At 38.2% G+C, this 26,706-nt stretch overlaps 1 protein-coding gene across 2 annotated transcripts in view; it reads right to left on the bottom strand.

The window, feature by feature from the left end:
- Positions 1-25,424, bottom strand: part of DCP1A (decapping mRNA 1A) — a 39,119-nt gene extending 13,695 nt beyond the window's left edge. For both annotated transcript variants that reach the window (XM_068981797.1, XM_068981798.1), the window contains exons 1-4: positions 25,290-25,424; positions 22,674-22,714; positions 20,237-20,364; positions 4,717-4,783 (exon numbers count right to left, since the gene is read on the bottom strand). In XM_068981797.1, coding sequence (XP_068837898.1) covers positions 4,717-4,783; positions 20,237-20,364; positions 22,674-22,714; positions 25,290-25,424 — 371 coding nt within the window. The remainder of the gene's footprint in view (positions 1-4,716; positions 4,784-20,236; positions 20,365-22,673; positions 22,715-25,289) is intronic.
- Positions 25,425-26,706: the final 1,282 nt, after the last annotated feature.

Genomic DNA, 26,706 nt, shown 5'->3' with positions numbered 1-26,706 from the left:
CAATACAGAACAGAGCCTCAGCTACTTCATCCCAGTAAGACATGACTGACTACTTTCACCATCTCACTCACAACAGTGCCAACCAGTATAGTTCACTGTTAGAAGGCCAAAAATACAGAATTCCTTTCCAGGTTTGGTAGAAGTAGATACTTTTAAAATCTACTAAATTACACATTATTTCTCTCTCCTACATTATCTCAGGATCAGTCAAACTACCTGGTAAAGTAAAGCTGAAAATGGACAATGCCACCAAGACAAAGGAAAGCTGTTCAGGTGAACCACTCCTATGGAGAGGGTATATTAATAATGGGGAGCAAGGAAAAAGCTTAGCAGCTTGAAAATGAAGATCTTGGTGAATTTTCAAAAATCAGCAATAACTCTACAAGCAAACAAAAGATTTTCCTTGTTGTCTCCTTAAAAAAATCACTAAGTGGGTAACTAAGGTCAGGGTGATTGTGGCAACATTCTTTATTTTGACTAGTGTTACTTAAGCTAATTTTGCACTTGAAAATATATATTAAAAAAAGCATGAAAGTCAAGGTCTAAGTCAAGGCCTGCAGTCTGCAAATCTATCTTTAGAGGGGTTTAATTTCTTAGGAACATGCTCTCTCCCTGCCACATCTTAAAGTCTGAAGCAAAATGTGAAAAACTAAAAGTTGCCTGGGGAGCACATGAATGTTTTACTGCTTCTTATATTTTTCTTAAAGCTTGAAATTAATGTAACAAAATAAGATAATGAATCTTTTTTCTTTTAAACATCCATTCAGGTTTCAAGTCCAACTGTAATGAACAGGCCTACTTGCCATGGGATAGTATAGGCACAGTCACAACTTGATAATTGAATTAATTTGAAAACTTTCAGACAGTGATGATGACAGGCAATAAAACAATTCAGTAGTAAAAGGCTTTTTTTTTTTATGGACTAAGAGGCATAGAACAGGGTACCCAATGTCAGTTTACTGCTTTAAAACAGCCTGCCTAGGAACTCCTATTAGTGTGTGTGGGATGGTTCTTTTATTTGAAAACATCGGATTAAACAATATTAAACACAGATTAAAAAAAAAAACCAGCAACATTATTCTGAGTTTTTAACAAGCTACAATGTATTATGCTTCTCCAAGGATGGGTTTAAAGCTTTGTCCAAACTGGGAAGTCCCTGGTGGTCCAGTAGTTAGAACCCCACGCTTTCACTGCCAAGGGCCTGGGGTTCAATCACTGGTGGGGGAACTAAGATCCCACAAACTTAGTGATGCAGCCCAAAACCAAAAAATGCTTATTATTTAATACTCAGTTGTAGGCCACGCCAACCATCAAGGACTGGTCACACAGCCCGTGTCTACCCATCACCTGCTACACTGTCTGGCTTACCCATGCAAGTATTCACCTCTCTCTGACCTGGACTGGATTTGTGATCTTCATTCAAAAGAAAAACATTTCTAATAATCACCACTGTTCATCCACCCAAAGGACTACCTTATAAAACTGCTGAGAGCAGAAACTGGCTGGCGGCATGGAAGGCACACCCAGCTCTGGACTCTAAGGCCTCTTCCAATCACACTCTGGGAAGAACAGCCCTGCCCCTCTTCCTTCCTCTCAAACCCCCAAGTATGCCCCAAGACTATTTGTAAGATCAGGAACAGGGCTCACTTCTATGAGTTCTCCAAATTTTACAGTCTATGTATGGGCAAGCATTCAGACTAGGTTTTGTTAAAAACACTTTCTGGCAGACTGAATCTCCTCTTTAGGAGAGGCGACATTTTCCAAGTTTAGTGAATTTTCGATTTTGCTACTGATCAAAGAGAATTTCCAGATTTGTTTATAGAACAGGTCTAGAAGTTTACCTGTTCTCCTATATATCTTCTCAGTTCTTATTAACAACCTTTTGGAATAAATCAATGTTTTACTTCAAGAATTATTATATTGCAGCTGTAGAAACAGTGGTAGAAAGAACTATATTTAACAGAACGGGCAGTGGCAGGCACATTTATTTAGATGCACAATATGTCCCAAAGAATTTTACCTGTATCTCTGGTTATCAGAGATGACATTCTGAAATATGTAGCGAAAAGAGGCTGTATGCAGGTAAAGTCAGAGCAAAGAAAGACAAAGATAACCTTTTTATCTTTGGTGACCAGAACGCCATTTATCACAAAGTTAATGTGAACATATTTGGTATTCTCTTCAGCCATAAATAGGCCTGACACTTGAAAACTCACTATCAACAGTTTCATGCAGGCATTTGCTAATCACTTTCAATACCATTGCTTCTAGTAAAACAAGCTGAAAGCTTAAGCAAATGCCCCTCTTTTGGGCATCTCTAGTGAAGGAAACCTGAATGCCCTGCTTTTCCCTTTCTGCTTCCTGTTTCTACTTCCTCATCCTATTTTTATGTTCACTACAGTATTTTCAGATGAGCCTTGCTTTATCTTCTGCTTTATGTATGATCTGAAGTCTTGCTTTACGGATACTGCCTACTGATAGAGAATACAGTTCAACATGGTTTCCTGCAAATAACTGTTAGAGCTGAAAGAGCCAAGGTCTCTCAATTTGGGCCCAAAAGCTCTCAATCTGCAGGAGAAAGTCTATGTATTAACATACTCCAAAATATAGATATTTAAGAAAAATACTGTAAATTTCAGGATAACCAAAAATCAACAAATCTCTGTCTTCTAAGTTATCAAAACCTGCCTCTGCTGTTCCTTTTAAAAGTACAGATAGTGGTCATTAAATAAACGGCTTTGTAAAAAAGTAGCTTTTATCTTTTTTTTTTTTAAAGAGAAAAGTTCTAAAAAGAAAAGTCTGGTTGTGGAAAGCCAATGCATTTTCAAACGACTGACACAAGTTCACATGGAACAATGTCCTTGGGGTCACACCTACAGCAAACAAAGCGGGAAGCAGATAAAAACCCAACTGAGACATGTTAGCAGTCCTGGACTAAAATGTGGCCTTAGCCATGTGCACTTCTTTTAAAATGCAAACATACCTGGAAATGGGATGTGGGCCTAATTATTGATTCATAGTTTAACAGGATTTAGTTTAATATTAGACAAAAGAAAAAGAAAAAAACTGTTTTCTCCCAAACATGTAGGTAAAAATGTTGCAGAAGAGCAAAGGGAATTCTGATTTGATGGAGGGGGAAGAGAGGCCAGCATTTCTGAGGAAATGCAGGCAGAAACTGAAAAGAAAACTTAAATCCACCGGAACTCGCTGCCCACTGCAGCATTCTGTCCAGGGCGTGGTAGTACCTCAGGCCCCTCTAACACCTGTGTCTTAGATCCCTAGAAACCAGAATGGCAGTACCAGCAATACAGAGGGATGGCTTCTGTGGGCCAGTCTGAGAAAGGACGACCATCCCTCAGAACATCAATTCAATGAAAATTAGTTTCCAAATTCCAAGATTCTGATTTATAAAAGCTCTCCTGGGACATAACCCATTAGAGGACTGGGGATTCTAAACCTGGAATGTGTGTCAAAAATAAGTTCTCTTAAAGGAAGTAGCCATGGATGCATGTGGGAGTTCTCTATCAGTTACTGAACACAGCTCCACCTGCTACAGTGGAAATCTGGAGAGAACTGAAGTCAGGCGCACTGCAAACGGTGGTGAGGCTGTGCTCTGGACACAGAATACCCTCTGGAGCGAGGCAGCTGGACGGTTCTAACGTTTAACAGTAAGGCTCTGGTTAAATTATGATCTGTCTGCAGAACAGAATACAAAGCAGACATAAATACTACAAAAGACTATTTAATGTCCTGGAAAAATGCTGTGAACGTGAAAAGTCCAATGTACAGTGTAATCTTACTTCTGGAAATGTAAAGAAAAAAAGTGTTGCCTGCCATTCCAGCTCAGGAAGGATTAAGCCTATGGGCCACTGCAGTTACCCATAGAGTACACAGTGAGAGGAGCTCAGGATGGAGAGAAACAGGAAATATTCTGGGCTCTGGATATACTGCCCCATAGATAATTAAGATGCATATCCAAGGAATAATTTCACTGACTCCAGATTCTTGTATCTTTCCACATATAGGAAAGCACTAAAATCTTCATCATGAGATGTCTGTTTATTACTAGGAGTAATCTTTTGATACTTGACTATACGTTTTTCTCAGCAAAAAAGTTAACCTATCCTCATTTTATTGGCATTCTCTTCTCTAGCTCCCTTGTCTTTGCTTTTATTTTTTTCCGGAAGTATTTCAAAATTCCTGTTACTATTGCTGAGGATCATATTTTAAATTCTTTTTTTCTGATATGACTACACTAAATATCATTTTTTGTTTGATTAATTTGGTAATAAAGCAGTCTTTAGATGATTCCAATTATGTAAATATTTCTCCTAGATATTCTCCTCTTGGAGGTAGTATCTCTTAAATAATTAGATGAGGCTACCTCCCAGGCTATAGGCCTTAATATAGTCATTTAATAAAAATTAGCTCATAACTTTTTTGTTTTGCATTTTTCTTTCAGTGAACATAAAAAAAAATGAATAAAAAACAATCACATCAACCCAAGGTACACGTAAAAAGAGACTGGTGGTACGATTATCGATAATTTGAGATTTCTTTAAGCTTCTCTGCCTTTTTCAAAACTTTGACAATAAAAGGAGATCGGGGAAAATACATGAGTTAGTGGACTCTGGTAACAAAGAGAAGGGGGAAACATTATTTTTTCATCTACCATATATCACAAATTAAAATCTATGATGTAACAGAAATACTTACTCGGCCATGAGTTTGGCTATGCGGTGACAGTCATTCTTGTCATAAAACCAGATACTGTATATTGACACTTGAAAAAAAAAAGGAAAAATGAGGTTTCAGTACTTGAGTATATGGCAGTAATATATTATTGCCATAAAATGTCACAGAATTTACCATCAGACCCTCAAACTGTTAACAGTTCCTCTAAAAAAAAAAAAAAGCCTCCCCACAAAATGTTTAATAATAAATTAATAAAGTTGGGCCAGGTAAAGTATACAGATAGTTGGTTTCAGACATCATTATCAGATCTCACTGAGCTTAAGATGACACTAAACTGTAAGATGCATTATTATTTTATGTATTAGCAAGGGAAAAATGCTGCCAATTAAACTAGGAGTTTCCAGGTGGCACATTAGTAGACTCTGCCTGCAATGCAGGACACATAAGAGACTAGTGTTCAATCCCTGGGTCAGGAAGATTCCCTGCCTGGAATAGGAAACGGCAACCCATTCTAGTATTTTTGCCTGGAAAAATCCATGGACAGAGGAGCCTGGCAGGCTACAGTCCGTAGGGTCGTGAAGAGTTGGACACGACTCTGCGACTAAGACACACACGACAAACTAAGAAACAACAATGATCGTGTGGAAAGGGAACGGTGTCTACCATTCCAGTAATAAGGAATGCTGCCCTTCCCTGTTGGCAAGCCATCAGCAGAGCCCCCACGGTGAGTGCTAAGAGAAATTCAGGATGGAGACAAACAGGAAACTATGCGCTCTGGATACTATGGCCCTGCTGCTGCTGCTGCTAAGTCGCTTCAGTCATGTCCGACTCTGGGCGACTCCATAGACAGCAGCCCACCAGGCTCTGCCGTCTAAGATGCCTACCTAAGGAATAATTTCAATGAGCCCAGTCATCTTCCCGCATAGACAAAAGCACAAAAACCACTAACCTAAAGTATCTGTTTGTTTGTGAATAGCAGTAATATTTCGATGGTTGACTACGTGTTTTCAGCAAAAACTCCTATGTGTCCTGGCTTCTCCCTCATCTCTGCACAGCATTCTTCAGAGTTACTTGAGGCTATCCCCTAGGCCTTAGTTCTCAGAAAAGTCTCTGAATAAAATTTAACCTGCAACTTTTAGGTTTTATTTTTCTTCACTTGGTAACTAACTACAAAATGCCTTCCAAATTGACAGTCAAACGTGGAGAAAAAAATTAGTGAAAACTTCATTAACCCACATTCCAAAACCAAACACCAGAACCTTTGCGTCTCTTGAAATTTACAAATATAAAATTAATGCCATGTTATGGTAAAACAAAGCTTTAAAAACACTCACTCACCCTAGAACCTTCTATGATCAACTCTACTCACACGTGAAATGGATGTGCCCAGGCTGAGCTCCTTCTTTTCCAATCTTTTATTCCCAATATGGTGATCACAGCTAAGAAAGCTCCCCAAAACAGTGGTGAATAATAAACAACAAGGTCCAACTGTATAGCACCATATTCAATATCCTGAGACAAGCCAGCATATATTAAAAACAATAGGATATATAAAAAAGAATATAGAAAAGAATGCATATGTGTATAACTGACTCACTTTGCCAAATAGCAGAAATTAATACAACACTGTATATCAACTATACTTCAATAAAAACATAGAGAAAAACCTGGTGGATGGATAGATGGAACTTTATTATAAAGAATATAAAACTGCTGTAAATACTTCTCAATATATTTTTACTTTTACTTTTTTATACAACTTTAAAGGTTACTTTTCATTTACAGTTACTACAACTTTGGCTAGATAGCCTGTGTTTTACATATAAGTACTTCTTGCATAAGGAGGATCCTTATTGCCAAATTCAGACTTAAACTGAAGAAAGTAGGGAAAACCACTAGACCATTCAGGTATGACCTAAATCAAATCTCTTATACAGTGGAAGTGAGAAATAGATTTAAGGGACTAGATCTGATAGACAGAGTGCTGAGGAACTATGGATGGAGGTTCATGACACTGTACAGGAGACAGGGATCAAGACCATTCCCAAGAAAAAGAAATGCAAAAAAGCCAAATGGCTTGCTGAAGAGGCCTTACAAATAGCTGTGAAAAGATGAGAAGCAAAAAGCAAAGGAGAAAAGGAAAGATATAACCACTTGAATGCAGAGTTCCAAAGAACAGCAAGGAGAGATAAGAAAGCCTTTCTCAGTGATCAGTGCAAAGAAAAGGAAAACAACAGAATGGGAAAGACTAGAGATCTCTTCAAGAAAATGAGAGATACCAAGGGAACATTTCATGCAAAGATGGGCTCAATAAAGGACAGAAATGGTAGGGACCTAAAAGAAACAGAAGATATTAAGAAGAGGTGGCAAGAACACACAGAAAAGAACTGTACAAAAAAGATCTTCACGACCAAGATAATCACGAAGGTGTGATCACTCACCTAGAGGCAGACATCCTGGAATGTGAAGTTAAGCGGGCCTTAGGAAGCGTCACTACAAACAAGCTAGTGGAGGTGATGGAATTCCAGTTCAGCTATTTCAAATCCTGAAAGATGATGCTGTGAAAGTGCTGCACTCAATATGCCAGCAAATTTGGAAAACTCAGCAGTGGCCACAGGACTGGAAAAGGTCAGTTTTCATTCCAATCCCAAAGAAAGGCAATGCCAAAGAATGCACAAACTACTGCATATTTGCACTCATCTCACACGCTAGTAAAGTCATGCTCAAAATTCTCAAAGCCAGGCTTCAACAATACGTGAACCGTGAATTTCCAGATGTTCAAGCTGGTTTTAGAAAAGGCAGAGGAACCAGAGATCAAATTGCCAACATCTGCTGGATCATCAAAAAAGCAAGAGAGTTCCAGAAAAACATACATTTCTGCTTTATTGACTAAGCCAAAGCCTTTAACTGTGTGGATCACAATAAACTGTGGAGAATTCTGAAAGAAATGGGAATACAAAGGCACCTGACCTGCCTCTTGAGAAACTTATATGCAGGTCAGGAAGCAACAGTTAGAACTGGACATGGAACAACAGACTGGTTTCAAACAGGAAAAGGAGTACGTCAAGGCTATACATTGTCACCCTGCTTATTTAACTCATGCAGAGTACATCATGAGAAACGCTGGACTGGATGAAGCACAAGCTGGAATCAAGATTGCCAGGAGAAATATCAATAATCTCAGATATGCAAATGATACCACCCTTAAGGCAGAAAGTGAAGAAGAACTAAAGAGCCTCTTGATGAAAGTGAAAGAGGGGAGTGAAAAAGTTGGCTTAAAGCTCAACATTTAGAAAACTAGATCATGGCACCCAGTCCCAACACTTCATGGCAGAAAGATGGGGAAACAGTGGCAGACTTTATTTTGGGGGGGCTCCAAAATCACTGCAGATGGTGACTGCAGCCATGAAATTAAAAGACGCTTGCTTACTCCTTGGAAGGAAAGTTACAATCAACATAGACAGCATATTAAAAAGCAGAGACATTACTCTGCCAACAAAGTTCCGTCTAGTCAAGGCTATGGTTTTTCCAGTAGTCGTGTACGGATATGAGAGTTGGACTATAAAGAAGGCTGAGCCCCAAAGAATCGATGCTTTTGAACTGTGGTGTTGGAAAAGACTCTTGAGAGTCCCTTGGTCTGCAAGGAGATTCAACAAGTCCATTCTAAAGGAGATCAGTCCTGAAGTGTTCATTGGAGGGACTGATGTTGAAGCTGAAACTGCAATACTTTGGCCACCTGATGCAAAGAGCTGACTCAATGGAAAAGACCCTGATGCTGGGAAAGATTGGCAGAAGAACTGGATGACAGAAGATGAGATGGCTGGACGGCATCACCAACTCAATGGACATGAATTTGAATAAACTCCGGATGGACAGGGAGGCCTGGCATGTTGCAGCCTATGGGGTCACAAAGAGTCGGACATAATTGAGTGACTGAACTGAACTGAGACTAGGAATACTGAAAACATCAAAGTAAACACATGGACAGGCATGGCTCATTGCTATCCCAGGCTGCATTCCATTTCATATGACTCTGGCACAAGAAGGGTAGGTATGCTTTTATTTTTTTAAATTAAACTTTCAGTTTTGAAACAATTGTAACTTCATACATATTGTAAAAAAGAAACAGAGACACTGTATGCCCTTTATTTCTTCCAATAGTAACATTTTGTAAAACTGTAACATAATATTACAGCCAGATTATTGACATGGATACAATCAAGATACAGAACACTTCTATTGCCATAGAGATCCCTGTTGCCCTTTTATGGCCACACCCATCTCCCTTGGCACCCCTCCCCCATCTCTGACCCCTGGCAAACACTCTGATCTCTTTATTTCGATACTATAATGTTGCCTTTTTGAGAAATGTATAACAAATGGAGTCACAGAGGATGCAACTTCTTGAAACTGACTTTTCTGACTCAATGTAACTCTCTGGATATTCATCTACAGTTGTTACTTGCATCAAAAGTTTGCTCCTATTTTTTGCTGAGTAGTATTTCTTGGTCTGGATGTACCAGTTTATTTAACCATTTATCCACTGAAGGCCATCTGCAGTGTTTCCACTTTGGGGCTATTATGCATATGTTTGTGTATAGGTTTTCGTGAACCTAAGTTTTCTTTTTTCTGGGTTAAAGGTCCAAAAGTATAGTTACTGAGTCACAGTAGTTGCATGTTTAAAAAAAAAAACTGTTACACTGTTTTCTAGTTTTATACTCCTGCCAACAATGGATGAGCCATCTAGTCTCTCTGCCTCCTTGCCAGCATTTGCTGTTCTATTTTTAATTTTACGCATTCTGATAGGTGTGTAGTGGTATCTCATGGTGGTTTTAATTTACATTTCCCTAATGGCTAATAATACAGAATGTCTTTTCATGTGCTTGTCATCTATACATCCTCTTTAATCCAATGTCTATTCATATCTTTTGCCCCAATGGATTGTTTTTTAAACTGTTCAGTTGAGAAACCAATTCTTTGTCAGATGTGGTTTGAAAATATTTTCTTTTGTCAATAGCTTTTTTTTTCATCCTCTTCATAAGACCCTTTTAGAGCAAAAGTTTTAATTCTGATAAAGTCCAATTGATGAGTTATGCCTTGTGTGGATTTCAAGTCTAAAAACTCTTTGCTGACCCCTAGTAAATTGGATAGGGGCTCTGAAAAGACTCCATTATGGCAATTACACACAATCATCTTTCTCTAATATGCCTCTTCTGACCTGGCAAAAGAACACACAAAACACAAGAGACCAAATACAAAAGACACCAATTTTTCTCTAATGGACACAAGGATGATATGCAATACATCAGGCTCAGAGAGGAACACACAACATTTTGAGGGGGCTAAGCAGAGGCATTTAAGGTTCACAGAGGAGTTTGTAAACCAAACTCTTAGGAAAGAATTCCATATCAATAATCAAAATAAGTCCACCAGAGCTGTTGACTTACTCTGACAAATCTTTACCTAAAGTCTCACTCTCTTTCCTTTGAAGAAATATACTATATTAGATAGAAATAAGATGCACACTTTCCACATTTGTGCATTATCAAATAAACTGCCAAAAAAGAGTCAAACACTTTCAAAGGCATGCTGCAGAAGAAACAGAGATAAGGAGGCCATAATGATAGCTTAATGGGTAAAGGATAAGAGTCGCACTCAATTCTGCCAAAAGCAGACATGCGGAGGTTCAGACACGCATCCAGGAATCAGCTCTGTCTGCCAACATATCAGATGCTCAGTGCATGCAACTGGCAAGGAGGCCCCGGGAGCTGCCACTGAGCCTGTCACCGTCACTGTGAGCAAAGACAGACAAGTTCACCAGATAGCTAAAACCACCGAAGACCTTGTCTCCACACCAAAGCTAAGTACTCTTCCCTCAAGGGAACTTACACTCTAAGGCCCAACATATTCTGCCAACCATCTGCTTGCTAAAACATCCTGAAATAATTTTCCTTGATTAATTATGCCCCAGAGGATTTAGACATTTGGCAATACAGTATAATTTTGCTATAGTAAATAATAATGGCATCGTGCTTTGTAAGTGGCTTTTCTGAAGATGAAAGCAAACTATTCAGTTACTGGACACCCACCACGTATCGTGGCTGTTAACCACTGTCCCAGTTAGTCTCGCTGTCCCTGAAGAGTTAGGGGGTGTGACAGGACATTTAAATACCTTTACGCTGTACTTCCATAAAAAATATCAAAATACAGAAAAGTATATTCAAATCTAACTGTTTCCCTTGCTTCTCAAATGACAGCCCTCTTCTTCTGAACATATGAAAAGTGCAACTGACAAAGATCAAAGTTGTTGGATTATGTAATGCTGAGAAATTTTCAAAATTTTCAAAAGCTGAAGGGTAAGTCATCTGTTTCCCTGGAGAGTCCTGTTTGAAGATTCAGCAGCCAATTTTGATCTGATGTTATACCTCATTCTGCTTCTCATCAGGAGTGGTGTATGACACACACGAGGTCAAGAAAACCCAAATTAATTTGGAGCCTTTACAAAATCCCTTGAGACTTCTAGCAATCTGGTAAAATGTCACTAAAACAGAGCTGGGGACCACTTTCATGCACGTGTTGTTTTTTTTGATTCATTTATTAGTTAGATCTGACCTACTTTCTAGAAGAATCTGAGGAGGCTGGAGATTTTTCTCAGTATGCTGCCAAGCTGAAAAGGAGGTTTGATAAAGCTTTTGGCAACGGTCTTATGACTTGTAACATTTCTGAAGATGGCACCAACCAAGATCCTCTAGACCAGAAAACAAACACAACAAAATGTACTTTGAACATAACCAGAAATATTTACCCTGGAATAAGGAAGACTCTTCTGATTACAAAAGGACTGTAAGAATAGAATAGATGACGTATACATGAGCATGCTCTGACAAGTGAAAAAACAAATGCTTTGACAGATCATTTCCTTTAAGATAAGAATAAGCCTGGCGGCTCCACAGCAATTAAGGTTGGGAAAGAGACAGAAGAGAAAGTCTCTGGGGTGGAGGTTAGAATACACACATACAGGTGAAAAGTTACAGAGCCGAAGACTGCTGGACCTGGGATTACAACACAACAGTGTGGTAGGTGGCAAACAGGCAGGCGAGGAAATGCTGTTGAGTCTGTAAGTAAGGCTGCTAAGTGTACCTGGGTTGGAGCAGCAGCTTAACTTTTGGGAGCCAAAGAGTAGACATGCTTAAACGCCACTGAACACTAACATGGCAGAAAAACAGCCCACTTTCTAAAATTTAAATTATGTCTATTTTAAACATCGATTAAAAGACTTCTTCCAGGAAATTAAAAATGCTATTCTGCAAGCTCTTCAGTTCATTTTTAAATCTGGTACCCTTCTCTAAATCAAGTCCGAAAATATTTACCAGCAACACCGCTTCCACAGTTCCTTTAAACTGTAATTTCAGTATAGGATTTAGACATATGAAATGACCACTAAACTTTCTGGGGGACTAGGAAAATAAACCCAAGAATATCACAAGTTATGATTCCTATTTATAAGCTTTTTACTCTGTAATGATGGGTAACCCTGAATAAAACAGTGAGTCACACTAGGATTTCACTTCTGCTTTTAGGATTTATCGTCACTATAGCCTCATAGCGCTTGCCATGAATAGAGCACACATGGGCAACTTTTAAAATCTTTACAATTAAGATAATAATAATAAATGATAAAAATTGCTTTCACCTGGAAACACTACTGGGGAGAGGTGGGGGAAGCCAGTAATTGGACATAATGAAAAGAATCTGCTTTGGAAATTCTCAACTGTTCACGGACTCAAGCTAACAAGAAGGTACCTGATGGAGGCTCTATTGGAACACTAAGTAGCGACCTACAACAGCTAGGAAGCATTGAAGGTTTTTGATATGTCTGACCCAACAGCGTCACCAGAGCAACCTTGGCGTCCAAGTCACTGTTTTCATGGTGTTTTACCTCTTCGGTGTACATTATGTGACAACAGCAAGGCTCTTTCTTTATCTTGGTTCAGAAGGCCAGACGAATGCAGCGCCAAAGATTTCTTCCTCTTACGCTGATTGCAGAATCATACCAGCCGCAGAAGCGGCTGCTGATGGGGGGAGACTGCCTGCCTCTCTTCAGGCTGCGTAAGAAGCAGTGTGTACTGGATTCAAAGATGGCAAAGTATGGGCTGTGGAACTTTAGAAACTGTTTATAAAGTCTTCTTTTAGCCTGGTGGTAGAACTCACATTTTTTGAGTTGCCAAACTGTAAAACTACTCTTGCAAGGAAATTTCCTGTATTGTGCTTTAAGTTTGAAGATTTGCACCAAATGCCAATAGCCACCTAGCATCTCTACTGCTCTTGCCCTTGAACTGAGAAAGGCCAAGCAGAGACCAAGGAACACACACGTACACACTACAGTATTTCTTCTATTCTTCTACTAAAACTTACCATTTGGCAGCTACATTTTCAACGCCATGGAAATGAATCTCCCTGCTTTTTCTAGTGATCTAATTTTAATTAAAAATGCTCTATATCAAGAGACTGATGCTCGATATAAAGGAAAAGTGACAAGTGAAGCGGAAACGAAGGGGTACTTCACACAGATTTTTGGAGGTAAGTTCTTTCAAAATATTCAACTGTAATAAGATTTTTATTTTCTATTGTTCCTGGTGTGGTGATCTGCTGCTGCTGTTAAGCTGGTTACAGGGTGTCTATGTCTTTAGGTCCCCTCTCTCCTCACATTAAACTTTATTCTGTCCTTAGACAAATGTGTGATGGTGGTTTTAGCCAAAAGAGAAGTCATTATTTTACTCTGTGTGCATGTTAGACTTGACATCTCATAATTAAGTCACAAGTACACATACATATATATACAACAAATCCCAGGTTACCATGTTAACCCTGAAAGATACCCACAGAAATGAAAATGAAAGTACCCGGCACTGATCTTGGGGGAAAGCACCTTCTAAGAGAAACACACTTAGTGAGATTTTGTTGTTTATAGCCAGGGCTCACCAAATGCTTGAAGGAATAGTGGATAATATGAAGCACGATTTCCTTTCTATGGCGATAAGTGTTCCTGTGGTTAAGATCAGAAATGTGAAGATCCTCTAGTTACCTTTTCAGAGGCCCGTTGCTACATGGACGACTACTTCAGTACCACTTACTGAACTGGAGAGAACATTCTTCTCAGCATTCTTTTTAGATGAGATGGAAGAGATTTTAAAACTACTGACCCAATTATTTCATTGAATCCATTTACTCCTAAGTTTTGTTACACTGTTTTCTTCAAGGAAATTGTCTATATAATCCAAATTTTAAAATTCTATGCAGAAAGTTCTTTACAGTGGTTTCTTATTCCTTATCCTTAGCTGCTATCTATATATACACACACACACATATATATACATATATATAGAGACAGTATATGTTATTCCTAATATTGCCATTTATGTCTCTCCCCTTTTTGGTGTTGGATCAATCAGGTCATAGGGGAGAGCTTTTATTTTGTTGATAATTTTAATAAAAATTCTATACATACTTGAAAAATATGCAAATCCTTGAAGTGCTAGAAGCAGGGTTTTTTCCTTTGTCCATTAGACCAAGTCTAACTGTATTTAACTGTATGGGTTAAATATCCCATAGCCTTACTAAATTATCTGCCTTATCTGTCAATTACTGAGGTGGTCTGTTTCTATTTCCCACTGTGACTATGGATTTTAAACATTTGATGTGTAATGCTGACAAATACAAGGTACATATCAGTTCAGAACTGTTTTTTCTTGTAGGTGATTTACTTCTTTTGTCATTATGGGATAACTTTTATTCCTGATGTTTCCTACCTCAGATTCTATGACCTGTGATCAACACAGCTACATCAGTCTTGTTTGGCTAATAGTTACCTGACATATATCATCCTATTCTTTTACTTTCAACTTTTCCTGGCTTTGGAGTTTTAAGCTTTTTGAAACCAGCATTATTGGTAAATTCTGTATCTTTATCCAATTTGAGAATCTCTTTTAACTGTCAAGTATAGTTCACTTAACATTTGTTTTACTTACTGGTTTATTTATTTCTGCCATTTTATTAGAACTGGGCTACTTCCCATAGTTTCTATTTACTTTTCTCCTATCTCAATTTGTACCGGTTTAAAATTAAGACATCCTATTTCTGTTCTGCAGTAATTACCCTGAATCTTTTGATCAAAGCATAGCTTGACTTACAAGTCTACTGGTCATCAATTTATTTACCCTCACCTCAGTCTTCGTAATTTTTTGGTTTGGAAAGTTTTTATCTTATATTATTGCTGTCTAGTATTTTTGTTTTACCTTTTTAATACCTCTACTCAAGCTAGGCATTTTATTTCTTTATACAGTCAATGCTTATTTTGTTTTACTGTTGCTTAAACCTAATTACTTCTGTATTCAATTTTCTTCTTTCTGAACTATAGCCTTTAGAGCAGCACTGGTAAAAATAAATTAACTAAACTAAATTAAGAACTTATTTAGTTAAAAACATAGTTGTACTAGGCACATTTCAAGGATTCAATAGCTACCATATAGTACTGCTTTGGAAGGGCATATGACAAAGGTCTGCTGGAGTTAACTTCTGTTTTTGTTGAAAAATGTCTTAGTTTGCTCTCTTGAATTACTAAATTGATGGTTAATTGTTTTTTCCTTTAGTACTTGAAAATAAAATTCCTTTGTCTTCTAAACTCAGTAGCTGCAATTAAATATGCTGTCAGTCTAACTGACGCTCTTCCTAAATAATAAATCTCAAGAAGCTTTGGCTGCTTACGTCTTTGCCTTTGATCCAGGTCTGTATTTATTTTGCCATGTGTCCAAGTCTGTGTTTATTTCTATTTATTTTGCTTGGGGCCTTATTTTATTGTCTAAATCCGAGACCTATGTCTTTCATGCATTCTGGAAAATTCTCAGTTATAATCTCCTCAAATATTCCCTCTTAAAAAAAAAATTCCCCCTCTACATATTTTATCATTCTGAAATTCTTCTCTGTCATATGTTAAACTTTTTAAGACTTTCCAATCCTTTGCTCTCTGTCAAATTTTCCATTTTTCCCCTTTCTGGACTGCATCCTGGATAATTTCCTCAGATGTCTCTTCCAGGTACCCAATTCTCTTTGCAGTCTTTATAAATTAACTGTTAAATCAGGTAGAGAGTTTACTTCAACAACTAAATTTTAATTTCTTGAAGTTTTACTTAGCTATTTTTCAAATCTACCTGTCACTTTATTTTATAATCTATATCTGATATTCCTATCCATTAAAGTCTCTAACTGATCATATCATTAACCAAAATTTCTGGGAAGGGCTGGCTGTTTGTTTTACCATAAGCTTTACCGTCTGTGAATTATGTCTTTGTATATATTGTAATTTTTGGACCATGAGGCTTACCAGTAAGATCCTGGGGCAATTAAGAATATTCTTTCCAAAAAAGTTTTGCATTTGCTTTTGCCAAGTGTTCTAGAGCATTCAATAGGTGAGAATCAATTTTATGTTAATTTTTTGGCCTGGGTAAGAAATCACACCAAATGAATATTATAACTTGAATCTCAAATCTGAAATATGAGAGAGGCCTCTAGCTATGATTTTTAGGGGGGAAATCTTCCCTCTAATTCACAGCACAGATTGAGGTAGATAAGCTTGCCTTTCATCTCCCTACATTGATGGGCTGATATCTTCCTAATTTACTAATATACAACTCATTAGGGGACCTGGATAATAAAGTCTTTAAGATCTTTCACTAATAAGACCAGTTGGTTTAAGTCCAAGATAGAGACACAGTCTATAATATTTTAATTTGTAAGTGCCTGATAAATAATCTTTACATACATGATGCTTTCTTAAGATAAGCAGGTCAGATCAGTGGTTTAAGTGATTTATCCAAAGTTACAGTTGGGAAAATGGCAAAGCCAAGAATAGAATTCTTTTCTGCAAATTAAATTCCACAGCAAAGAGTGTTACCATGGCAAACCCACCCTCAGGGATATCTTCTGCAGCCCTTGCATTTAGAAATCATTTGTAAATTTTAAAAAGAAATGATTAAATGAGAGGCAGACAAATCTAAAGCTGCCCAAGTATGTTTCTGCATGGATCTATGCTTCAGAACTCTGGTGTCCAATATGGTAGCCACTAGTCTCATATGGCTATTGAAATGCAAATTGATTAAATAAACTTTAAAAATCTGTTTTTTCTTGGCTGCACCAGCCACATTTTAAGTGTTCCACAGTCACATGTGGCTGACCGGTGACTGCTATACGAGACAGTATCAGTACAGAGCATTTCCATCATCACGGAGTTCCACAGACAGCACTGCTCTAGAGAGTGGACTGATGAAATAAGTGATTTTACTGTTGTAGCAAAGTAGAAAGAACATTTGTTTTGAAGCTCAAGAGACCTAGATTTGACTTCTGCCTGTTACTTATAAACTTTGTTGACTCTTGAGCAAGTTTCTGAACTTCTCTGGGACTCTTGTTTCCTCATCTTTAAGTGGGGAATCAGAAATAAGGTGCTGGGAATATAATTTTCGCTTAGTAACTACAGAATCTGCAGTCTCCTCAACCCTTACTGGGGTCTTGTGGCTGGCAAAAGGTATAAAGATAAACTATTTCCAAAAGGTGCAAGAGAATCACCAAAGCTAAACTTCTGGCAGGTGCAAGCATTTCCTTTGTAAGCTTTTAGCTTTCTCTTGGGATGGTGGGGTGGGGTGTTAAAGAAAAACTAGGGAATTCCTGGCAGTCCAGTGGTTAGGACCCTGTGGTCTCACTGCTGTGGGTCTGAATTTCGTCCTTGATGGGAGAACTAAGATGCTACAAGCCACTCAGTGCATGACCCCCTCCCCACCAAAAAAGTTAGAACTGGAAAAAGTTATAGCTCAATATTCTATTAACTCTAAAAACTGATTTAAGAGGAAGAGGCTGGATCTGAGGGTGTAGCTGGAATACAATGGGTCAGGTGTCTTGGTGGTATTTCCCACGAGAAATGACAGAACAGCTACAGAAGCTGTATAATTACCTGAATACACATCAGACACTAATTAACTTTTTATTTAAAGAGCAAATCCCTGAACAATTCAGTAGCTTGCTGATCTGACAAGACTACTTGATACTTTCAAGACTAGGGAGACAAAACATACTCAGCAGAGGCTTTAACACTCTCAAAACCACTTTATGCTTCCCTGTCACTTCTCCCCAGTACTATTTCTAATATATCCACAGTATTGTTCTTGACCTTTTCAGGCTTTTCTCTGGCCTAAAAACAAACTGATGTGATCTTGAATATCTAATTAGCAATACCAGAAACTGTTAGGCCCTTAAGAAATAATTCAGTGCCTCAATTAACAGAGAAGCGGTTAAGTGAGTCTTATGTTTAACTAAGGAAACCTTTGTTTCAACCTTTTGTTGAAAATCTTTCTACAATAAAAAGCATTAGAGCACTGTCCCCCTCAAGAATATTCTAATTAACATAAGAAACACTTCTGATGATTTAAGGTCTTATCATTACAGCAAATCAATCTATGACACTATAGTGTGGTAAAACTTATAGTACTGATCCCAAGTAACACATAAATTTGCTAGATTTTCACAAAATAAAACATTAGCCTTTTTTCTTTACAATTTGCTTTCATTTCTTCCATACACGGACTATAGAAATATTTACAGATATTTTAGGCTCTGATTGGTTACATTTTGGTTAATCAACACTAGAAATCAACTACACTCCAATAAAAATTAATTTAAAAAACTTTTTGGTTAATCATGGTTTACTTTTATTTGTGTTATCATACACTTCAACTTCATAGGTAACTTTACTTGTTCAATACAATTTATTTCAGGCTTATGCTAAATGGTAATTAAGTCCATGGGCCTCTGATAATTTCCCCTACTGACTACTTCACTCAGGGCAATGGCACCCCACTCCAGTACTCTTGCCTGGAAAATCCCATGGACGGAGGAGTCTGGGAGGCTGCAGTCCATGGGGTCGCTAAGAGTCAGACACGACTGAGTGACTTCACTTTCACGCATTGGAGAAGGAAATGGCAACCCATTCCAGTGTTCTTGCCTGGAGAATCCCAGGGATGGGGGAGCCTGGTGGGCTGCCATCTCTGGGGTCGCACAGAGTCAGACATGACTGAAGTGACTTGGCAGCAGCAGTAGCAGACTACTTTACTAATCAAACTTATATTAGAGGCAATAGCTAGATTAAGTTTTCAGGTAATAAAAAGCAGAATTAACCCAATTTTACTTAAATAAAAAATTGGATCTGTGCTGCTTTGCAGACTTTCCCCTTTAACAGAATAGTCAGCATAAAGAAAACAGCTATTTGAAGTAATTCTTATTGTTAATAACAGTTTAAATAAATCCATCCATTCAAACTAAGACAGAGAATTATCTGGACAAATCGTTTACTGAAAAGTCAAGAGATAGATTTTATTTTGCTTAAAAGTGAGCTAGGGAGAAGAATTTGGGGCTTTCAGTTTCAACAGAGATCTGTCACTTCTCGTTCAGGGAGTGAAAAGATGCATACTTTCTAGTAGTTTTTTTAAAAAACATTTTATATTGAAGACATTCCCCCAATACTAGTTACCTCTCACTCAAGTGAAATTCATACTTTTAGGTTTTAAGTTAGAAGCCAAGCCTCTCCAGCAGTCTCCTCAGATGATGGCTGCAGCACAGTCCCCTTACCAGCATAACCAGGGCTGATACTGCTACCAGCAAGGCCAGACAAATCGTCTGTCTTCTGTTCCCAAACACTCATACCTCCAATTCCCATGTTGTATGAAATACAAGAACCAGGTGTACTTTTTAGTATTTACTTCTTAAAAAGGCCACTCTGGCTTTGCTGACTACACCCAACCATTTTTCGTGTCTTAAAATGCCTGAAAGGACCCTGGACTATGAAGCAGCAAAAAGGTTACAATCCTCTCTCTAAGCAACTGCCATTCACCTGAGTCTCAGCTGACTTAATGGCCTGTCTACCCTAAAAGTTATTATGCTATTGACGTTAAAGTACAATAGCTCTTGGCCCAGCGCTTGTACCCAACACTCAACTAAATAAACAGACTGAAAAATAACACAATCAGGGCAAAGACAGTCCTTTCTTTGTGCACAGAAATATTAGTATTTGTCTTTAAGTTCTTTTGCTCAGTGGCATCAGTTCAGTTCAGTTCAGTCGCTCAGTCGTGTGCGACTTTTTGCAACCCCTTGAATCACAGCACGCCAGGCGTGGGCAGCCAATAACATATATTACAACAAAAACAAAGGGTGAAATTTATTTTCATAGAACAAATAGCAGGAAAATAATGTAATATAATTATATAGAATAATATAGTTAACTATTACTAAAATAATAAGTTACTGTATACAAAGAGTGTTTCAATTTTAGAAGTTCAATTCAAAAGCGCTGATCTTAGCAAGAGACTCACTTATAACCACAAGAGTATAGACCATAGTTTTTATTGTACCCTGAATTTCCAAGAATACTCTGCTGACAGAAACTAAAGTCACTCAATTAAGCAGCAAACACATGAACTATAATCAACAGACAGATACTCACAACTTGCATTTCTATACAGAAGAAATGGTTCATGGAGCTGAAATTCCAAATCTTTATTCACTGGTTCAACTAGATTGTGCATATTCAGTCGATTCACAATGGTGAAACCATGGTAAGGTGAAGCTGACCTTAGATTTAATAGAAGAAAAAAAAAAGAAGTCATTAAATTTGCTGAAATATTATCTACTCTTTCAGTTCAGTTCAGTCGCTTAGTTGTGTCTGACTCTTTGAGACCCCATGAATCGCAGCACGCCAGGCCTCCCTGTCCATCACTAACTTTAGTTCCATTTTAAAGAATGAATGGAATATTGCATTATATAATATTATTAGCACTTAAAATCATAAACAAAAAATTTAAGTCAGATCATACCCCTCCCCCTCTTAGGAGCTTTCAAGGACTGTCCCTCAGAATAAAGGCCAAGGTCCTAACTAAGGCCACCACCCAAGGCCTTAAGTGATATGTGCCCCCCTGACTTCAACTCCTGTGCCTCTTCCCTGTTCTTCCTGCTCCAGCCACACTGGACTCCTTACCATTCTTCCTATAGGTATGTTTCTACCTAAAGACCTCTGTCTGGGCTACTTGCCCAGAGTCTACAGTTGTCTCAATTCCCACAAGCCTCTGTTCAAATGTCCCATTCTCACTGAGGCCTGCTACACAACTACCCTTTTCAATGCTACCAAGCTCAATACCTCTAACCCTTCTCTCTCTTTTTCCTATCACAATTTTTTGTATTTATCATCCTTCTCCACTAAACTCTACCATGCAAATAGGATTCTTGTTTTTTTCAGATAAGTACCAAGAGAGACATATAGTAGATATTTAGTGAATATATGCTCAATAAAAATATCGTTTATTTTAAATATGGTACAGGACTGGTTACAATAATTATTGCCCACCATCACAATGATTTTGCTTGTATCAAATGGGAGAGCTATGGAAAGACTTGAGCTAGTAAGAAAAATGTTTCGAATCCTACAAGAAACATCTTTGGTTCCCATGTCAGAGTGATCCAGCACACAATCCTTTAGGTACTTCTCATTTGTATATGAAATATTTCTCTGTGTACATGGGAGAGGTTTTAGAATTCTCTTCTACAGATTAGGAAACAAGCTTAGGAGGATTCAGGCCTGCACCCAAAGTCACACAAATAATAACCAGGATTCAGCTTTTAGGTTTTCTGATTCCAAATCCATGCTTCTTCTATGCTAAGGTCTCTCCAAAGGGACATTCTGACATCTGGTATATATTTATCCATTTCATCCATAACATGTTCTCACATTTCCCAAATAGAGTCTCTCTGGTCTCCTTTTATTGGAATCAATACAAGTGGAAGCTTCCACAAATTTTATTAAATCAAGTCAGTCACTAAACTAAATTTCATTTTCTGTAATTGGTGAATCCACACTGTTACAATAAAGCCAGGAAAGTGCTTCCCAAGTACCAAGATTCTAATAACAGTTGAAGAGCTTCTAGAGATTTATATTGGTAATGAATATTACCAGGTAAAAGGTAAAGGTCTTTTTTTTTTTAAAAGGAGAAAGATGAGTAACAGGGAACAAAATGTCAAAAAGAAAGAGTAACAATAAAGCACTTAAAAGGAAGAAAAAAATCAGTGTTTTTTAGACAAGATCTCAAAGGTACACAAGACAATTTAGAAGAATATTTGACAAATTTTTGTTGCAATCCATAAATAATTTACCACACACACACACACGAAAAGAACCAGGTATCAGTAATCCTGCTGAGTTTCCTAAGCTTTAAAAACCAAGAAAAGGCATCTATCTCAATCAGAGCGAGAGTTAAGAGGGATCCAGGAAAACAAGAAACTCCAATGACTAACATACCCTTGTCAATTGCCTTTAGGCCAAGAAAGTTGCCAAACAAAACCAAACCTGCAATTCACAAACCAATCATGTTTACGACAATTAATTCTCAAAAAAGTTGAAAGTTAAAAATGTGCAGTTATGAGTAGTCCAGTCTTTCTAAAGGACTCTCAAATTAAAAATACCTATTACTAGACACTGTACACAACTCAAAACTTTTGGGTACCTGGAATGGGGAAAGAACCAGAGTCTTAGAAGATAACCTTTTAGTTCAGTAATCACAGAATAGTTAGTTCCTGTATTATATTTTTCTCAGTTAATATCTCTGTTTTCCTAATATGGGGAGAAGGAAAAAGGCATCTGTTTTAGATTCATTCATTACTACAAAATGTTTTCTATTTTGCTAGGTTCCTAAATAAGTTCTGTTTGATTCTGAATCACAGGAACTATCAAAGAAGGGACATTACTTGGTTAAGATTTCACAGCAAGAGATGGATGAATACTTGGAAGGGTCAAGCAGGAAGTTCCAAAGACAATACAATAGGGCTGAATCACTCTACACGACAATGTTCACCATCAAATTAAAAAAATAATAAATGTTTAAAAAGCTTACCTTCGATATACAAATAAGGTCCCTTCTATATCGGTCTTCTCCTGTAACAGACAATGAGTCAATTACTTTTTCCCCCATAATCTAACCCCAAATTGTCCCAGTGGAGAAGTCATGTTTAAGATCAACTTACTTATTTTAAAATTAATTACTCTGAACAGGTCAAGCCTCTCTCCACAAACTACTGTTACCAGTTTCTTTTGTATCCTTTTTAGTCTATTGACGCATGTTAATTGATACGCAATGTTCTATCCAGCAACATGCCTGTATCTACAGTAACTTTCCTTTTCTTTTTTAAAATTTAAAGGAGAAAAAAAATCTAGAATTAGCTTTCATTTCTTAAAACTAAAATGTTTTAGCCAAATTTCTTAATTTTAAAGCCAAAGTCTGTATACAGTCATTACTTCACCTTTAAAGTTTATCAAAGTTAGTAGAAGAAAAAAAATTTTATCTTACAGGACACTGTTTCATCATTTGGGAGATTCTGGCATATTTTCATGACTAGAAAATTTTGTAGTTAGTTAAGAACTACTGTCAAACACAATTAGTTTGTTACTCTTAGAACTTTGTTGAAGAATCATGAGTACTGAAATTGTACTTAGTATAATTTGTATAGTTCTTACAAATAATTTAAAACTTTTTTTTAGCTTAAAGTAAACGTTTTGATTAAGAAAGTACAATTCATCATCTTTCATTTGCTGTGACAAGAGTGTATTTAGGTTTTAAACAGTTAAAATGTTTTTTTTTTTTAAATTAGTCTACAATTCAGAGCCCAGATAGGATCTAAATAGTTTAATGCAATCAGCAAACTATTAGCAAACTTAAATGTTAGTCATATAGAACTGAATTTGGTGGGATGAAAAAAAGAACTTTAAAAGATATTTACCGTCTTGATTTCTAACAAACATCATCATGGAATTTTTCCTTATGTATTTCTTGCCTTTCAAACTTTATTAATATAATAAATTGGTAATCAATTGCTTCACAATGAAAGAAAATTTACCCAAATAAACAATTGTGTAAAGTTACAAATCACTGCCATGATACAAATGAATAATGGCAGCTTAGTTTTCAATTCAGGTTATTTCAGCTTGTATTTCATTCAGCTTGTATTTAAAGAAGAATGGCACAATTAAAATTCCAGAATATTGGAAGTCTGTGACAAACTAGAAATAAAAGCTTGTCAGTAATAAGCCCATGCCCCAAATATTCACCATTTGTCTGCAATCCACACTCCAAAAATGTATATGTACAGCAAGAAAAGAAAAATGGTCCCAAACAATTTAAACTAAAGCAATATCTAACAAAACAGTCACACTTAAAAAAAAAAAATCTATAATTTTGTTCTGTGTGGCTTGCCATACCTCCTCCTATTCCAGGAGGTGAAGGAAAGAGGATACAAAGTAAAGCAAGATGACTTTGAAAACTCTCTGCATCTGATTTAACTGTTTATAAATGCGAAATGATTTTTCACAAAATTAATGATTAAATATAACCCATGTTATCTCATTATGTTGTAAAGAATATATTATGATAATAATCTTTCTGTTTTGTTAGTACAAGGACTTCAATTCTTATTGAAACGTGAATGTGAATCATTTATTAATTCAATCCAACAAACATTTACAGATTATTTTTAAAATAAAGCCTATATAGCTAAATGAGTTAATCAAGAAGATTCATATTTTTAAGGGAAATGATGTTACGTTTATTTTTATTTTATTTAGCCACTTGCGTGGCTTATTAGATCTTAGTTCTCTGACTAAGGATCGAACTTTTGCCCCCTGCAGTAGAAGCGGGGAGTTCTAACCACTGGATCGCCAGGGAAGTCTCGAAATTCTGACATGTAAACAACAACCGAAGCTTCAAACTAACTAACTGAATGTAACTTTTCGCAACCTCTCTCGTGCAAAAAAAGGCAAAAAGTACTTAGTCTGATGCGCGTATTCAGAGGTGACATCACCAGCAGCATAGCTGAAAACACGAGGTCTCTTGTCCAAAGGTTTCAAGGTAACAAAATTAACATGCATGCCCTTTTCCTAAGTGCCTTGAAATCTTTTCCAAACTCTGGAAACAGTGTAGTTTGATAAATGCGGGACGTATCCCCACCCTCGCGCCTTTCCAAGAACTGAAACTAATTGGATTTCAAGCTTTAAATCCTAATAACCTCTGCGAAGGGGGTTCTGATTTATCTATCTGTTGGGGGGAGAGGAGTGTTTACTTTATAGATTATGTATACATAATTTATCTAACAACTCTCAAAGCTTCAGACAATCTTACAGGCGTCTTTCTGACTCCATCGGTCTCAAATCCTCCAACACACCTGCAAAGAAGGCAGGTCGCCCACATCCTCGAACTGGACCCCTGGGGACTAATCCTTCTTCAACCCTCCCCTCTATCAGCTTTCCCCCCGGATGTTTGGACCTACTTCCCTCTCTCCTCTCACCCAATCCCCAGCGGCGCCGACACCTCTCAGGCGCCGGCCAGGCTCTCCTCCAGTCCCTGGCCTCGCCTCCGCCACCCTGGCCTCCCGCATCGCCCCCTACCCAGGTCGGTCGGCGCGGCCCCTTTAAGAGGCGGCGGCCGGGAGAGCAACTTCAGCCGCCTGGCTGCACTCACCCACTGGTTGGCCTTGGGGCAGAAGGTGTACAGTGCGACCTGGCCCGTGAGGTCTGCGATGCTGGTGATGTAGGGGTCGTGTTGCTTCAGGGCCGCTAGGCTCATCTCTTGCCCAGCTCGACTCAGCGACTCCATCTTGAATTCTGGAGCCGAGCCCCTCTGGCGGGGCGGAGTCGAGGACAGGAAGGTGCCATGGAGGCAAAGTTCCCCCAGCTGCGTCAGCGCCCTCAATTTCCGCCTCTCCACCGGGCCTCGCGGCCGGGCGGTACGGTAGCTATTATGCTCCGCTGAATCCACGCCCGGGGCGCCGGGTTCCGGTGTCGTCAGGTCCCAGTGGACTAAGGTTCGAGGTGGCGTCCGCCGCCGCGTGGCGGAGCAGAAAGGCCTGGGCGCAGGTTCTTCTTTTCCGCGGGCTGAAAGGTACCGGCGCTCGGAACAAGGCTGCTCTGGAGCTTTCTCACCGTTCCTGCCGGATTAGTTTCCCGCGGCCGCAGACTGGAAACCTAGCTGCGTCAAGGCAGGGCTCCACGGGCGATTTAGAAAACAGAAAAGCGGGAAGAAACGGGGTGGGGGTGGGGAACCTCGGAAAGTACTCCAGATCTCAGATCTATTTGTGTTTTTATAAAGGAAGTTTTTGAAAAAGCCAGACTAGCCTGTCTGTAATTACACAGAAATGTCTTTTATTGTCAACTTATTTTCTTCCTCTGAATCCCACGAAAATCTTTATCCAGTTTTGGAAAGAACCCGTGAAAACTTGTTTGCCGTGCATCATTTAAAGCTTTAAAACGGTAACTCATCCTTTTAGCAAACATCTGCTTAATATTGTAAGGCATTTTAAAAGAGCCAGTTACTAGCTAAAGAGTAAAACAAGGTGTGGAAGATAAAGGGAGCTCTGCCCCTCCCCCGATTTGTTATAAAAAACCTTTTCTTATACTGAAAAGATAACCGAGAGGTATCTGTGGCAGCCCAGTGGTTGACTCCACCCTTCCAGTGCACGGGGTGCAGGTTGAATTTTTTTTTGACTGAAAAATATTATCGACTCTAATAGTTGTATTGTTTATGATTTTACATCCCGAGGTCGTTATCGGAAAGATACTTAATGTTTTACATTGTTGGCAGAATCACGTTACATGTACAAATGCAGAAAAGGAAACATACTCATTTACTGTTTCTTTAGCAAGTATTTTTGTTAGTTGCTCAGCTGTGTCTGACTCTTGGTAATCCCATGGACTATAGCCCACCAGGCTCGTCTGTCCATGGCATTCTCCAGGCAAGAATACTGAAGTGGATTGCCAATCCCTTCTCCATCAGTTCAGTTCAGTCGCTCAGTCGTGTCCGATTCTGCGCCCATGAACAGAAGCACTCCAGGCCTCCCTGTCCATCACCAGCTTCTAGAGTTTACCCAAACTCATGTCCA

This window comes from Capricornis sumatraensis, chromosome 10 (genome assembly GCF_032405125.1).
Source record: "Capricornis sumatraensis isolate serow.1 chromosome 10, serow.2, whole genome shotgun sequence".
Lineage (NCBI taxonomy): Eukaryota > Metazoa > Chordata > Mammalia > Artiodactyla > Bovidae > Capricornis > Capricornis sumatraensis.
The sequence above is the reverse complement of the archived record's forward strand: the minus strand, read 5'-3'. Positions and strand labels throughout refer to the sequence as shown.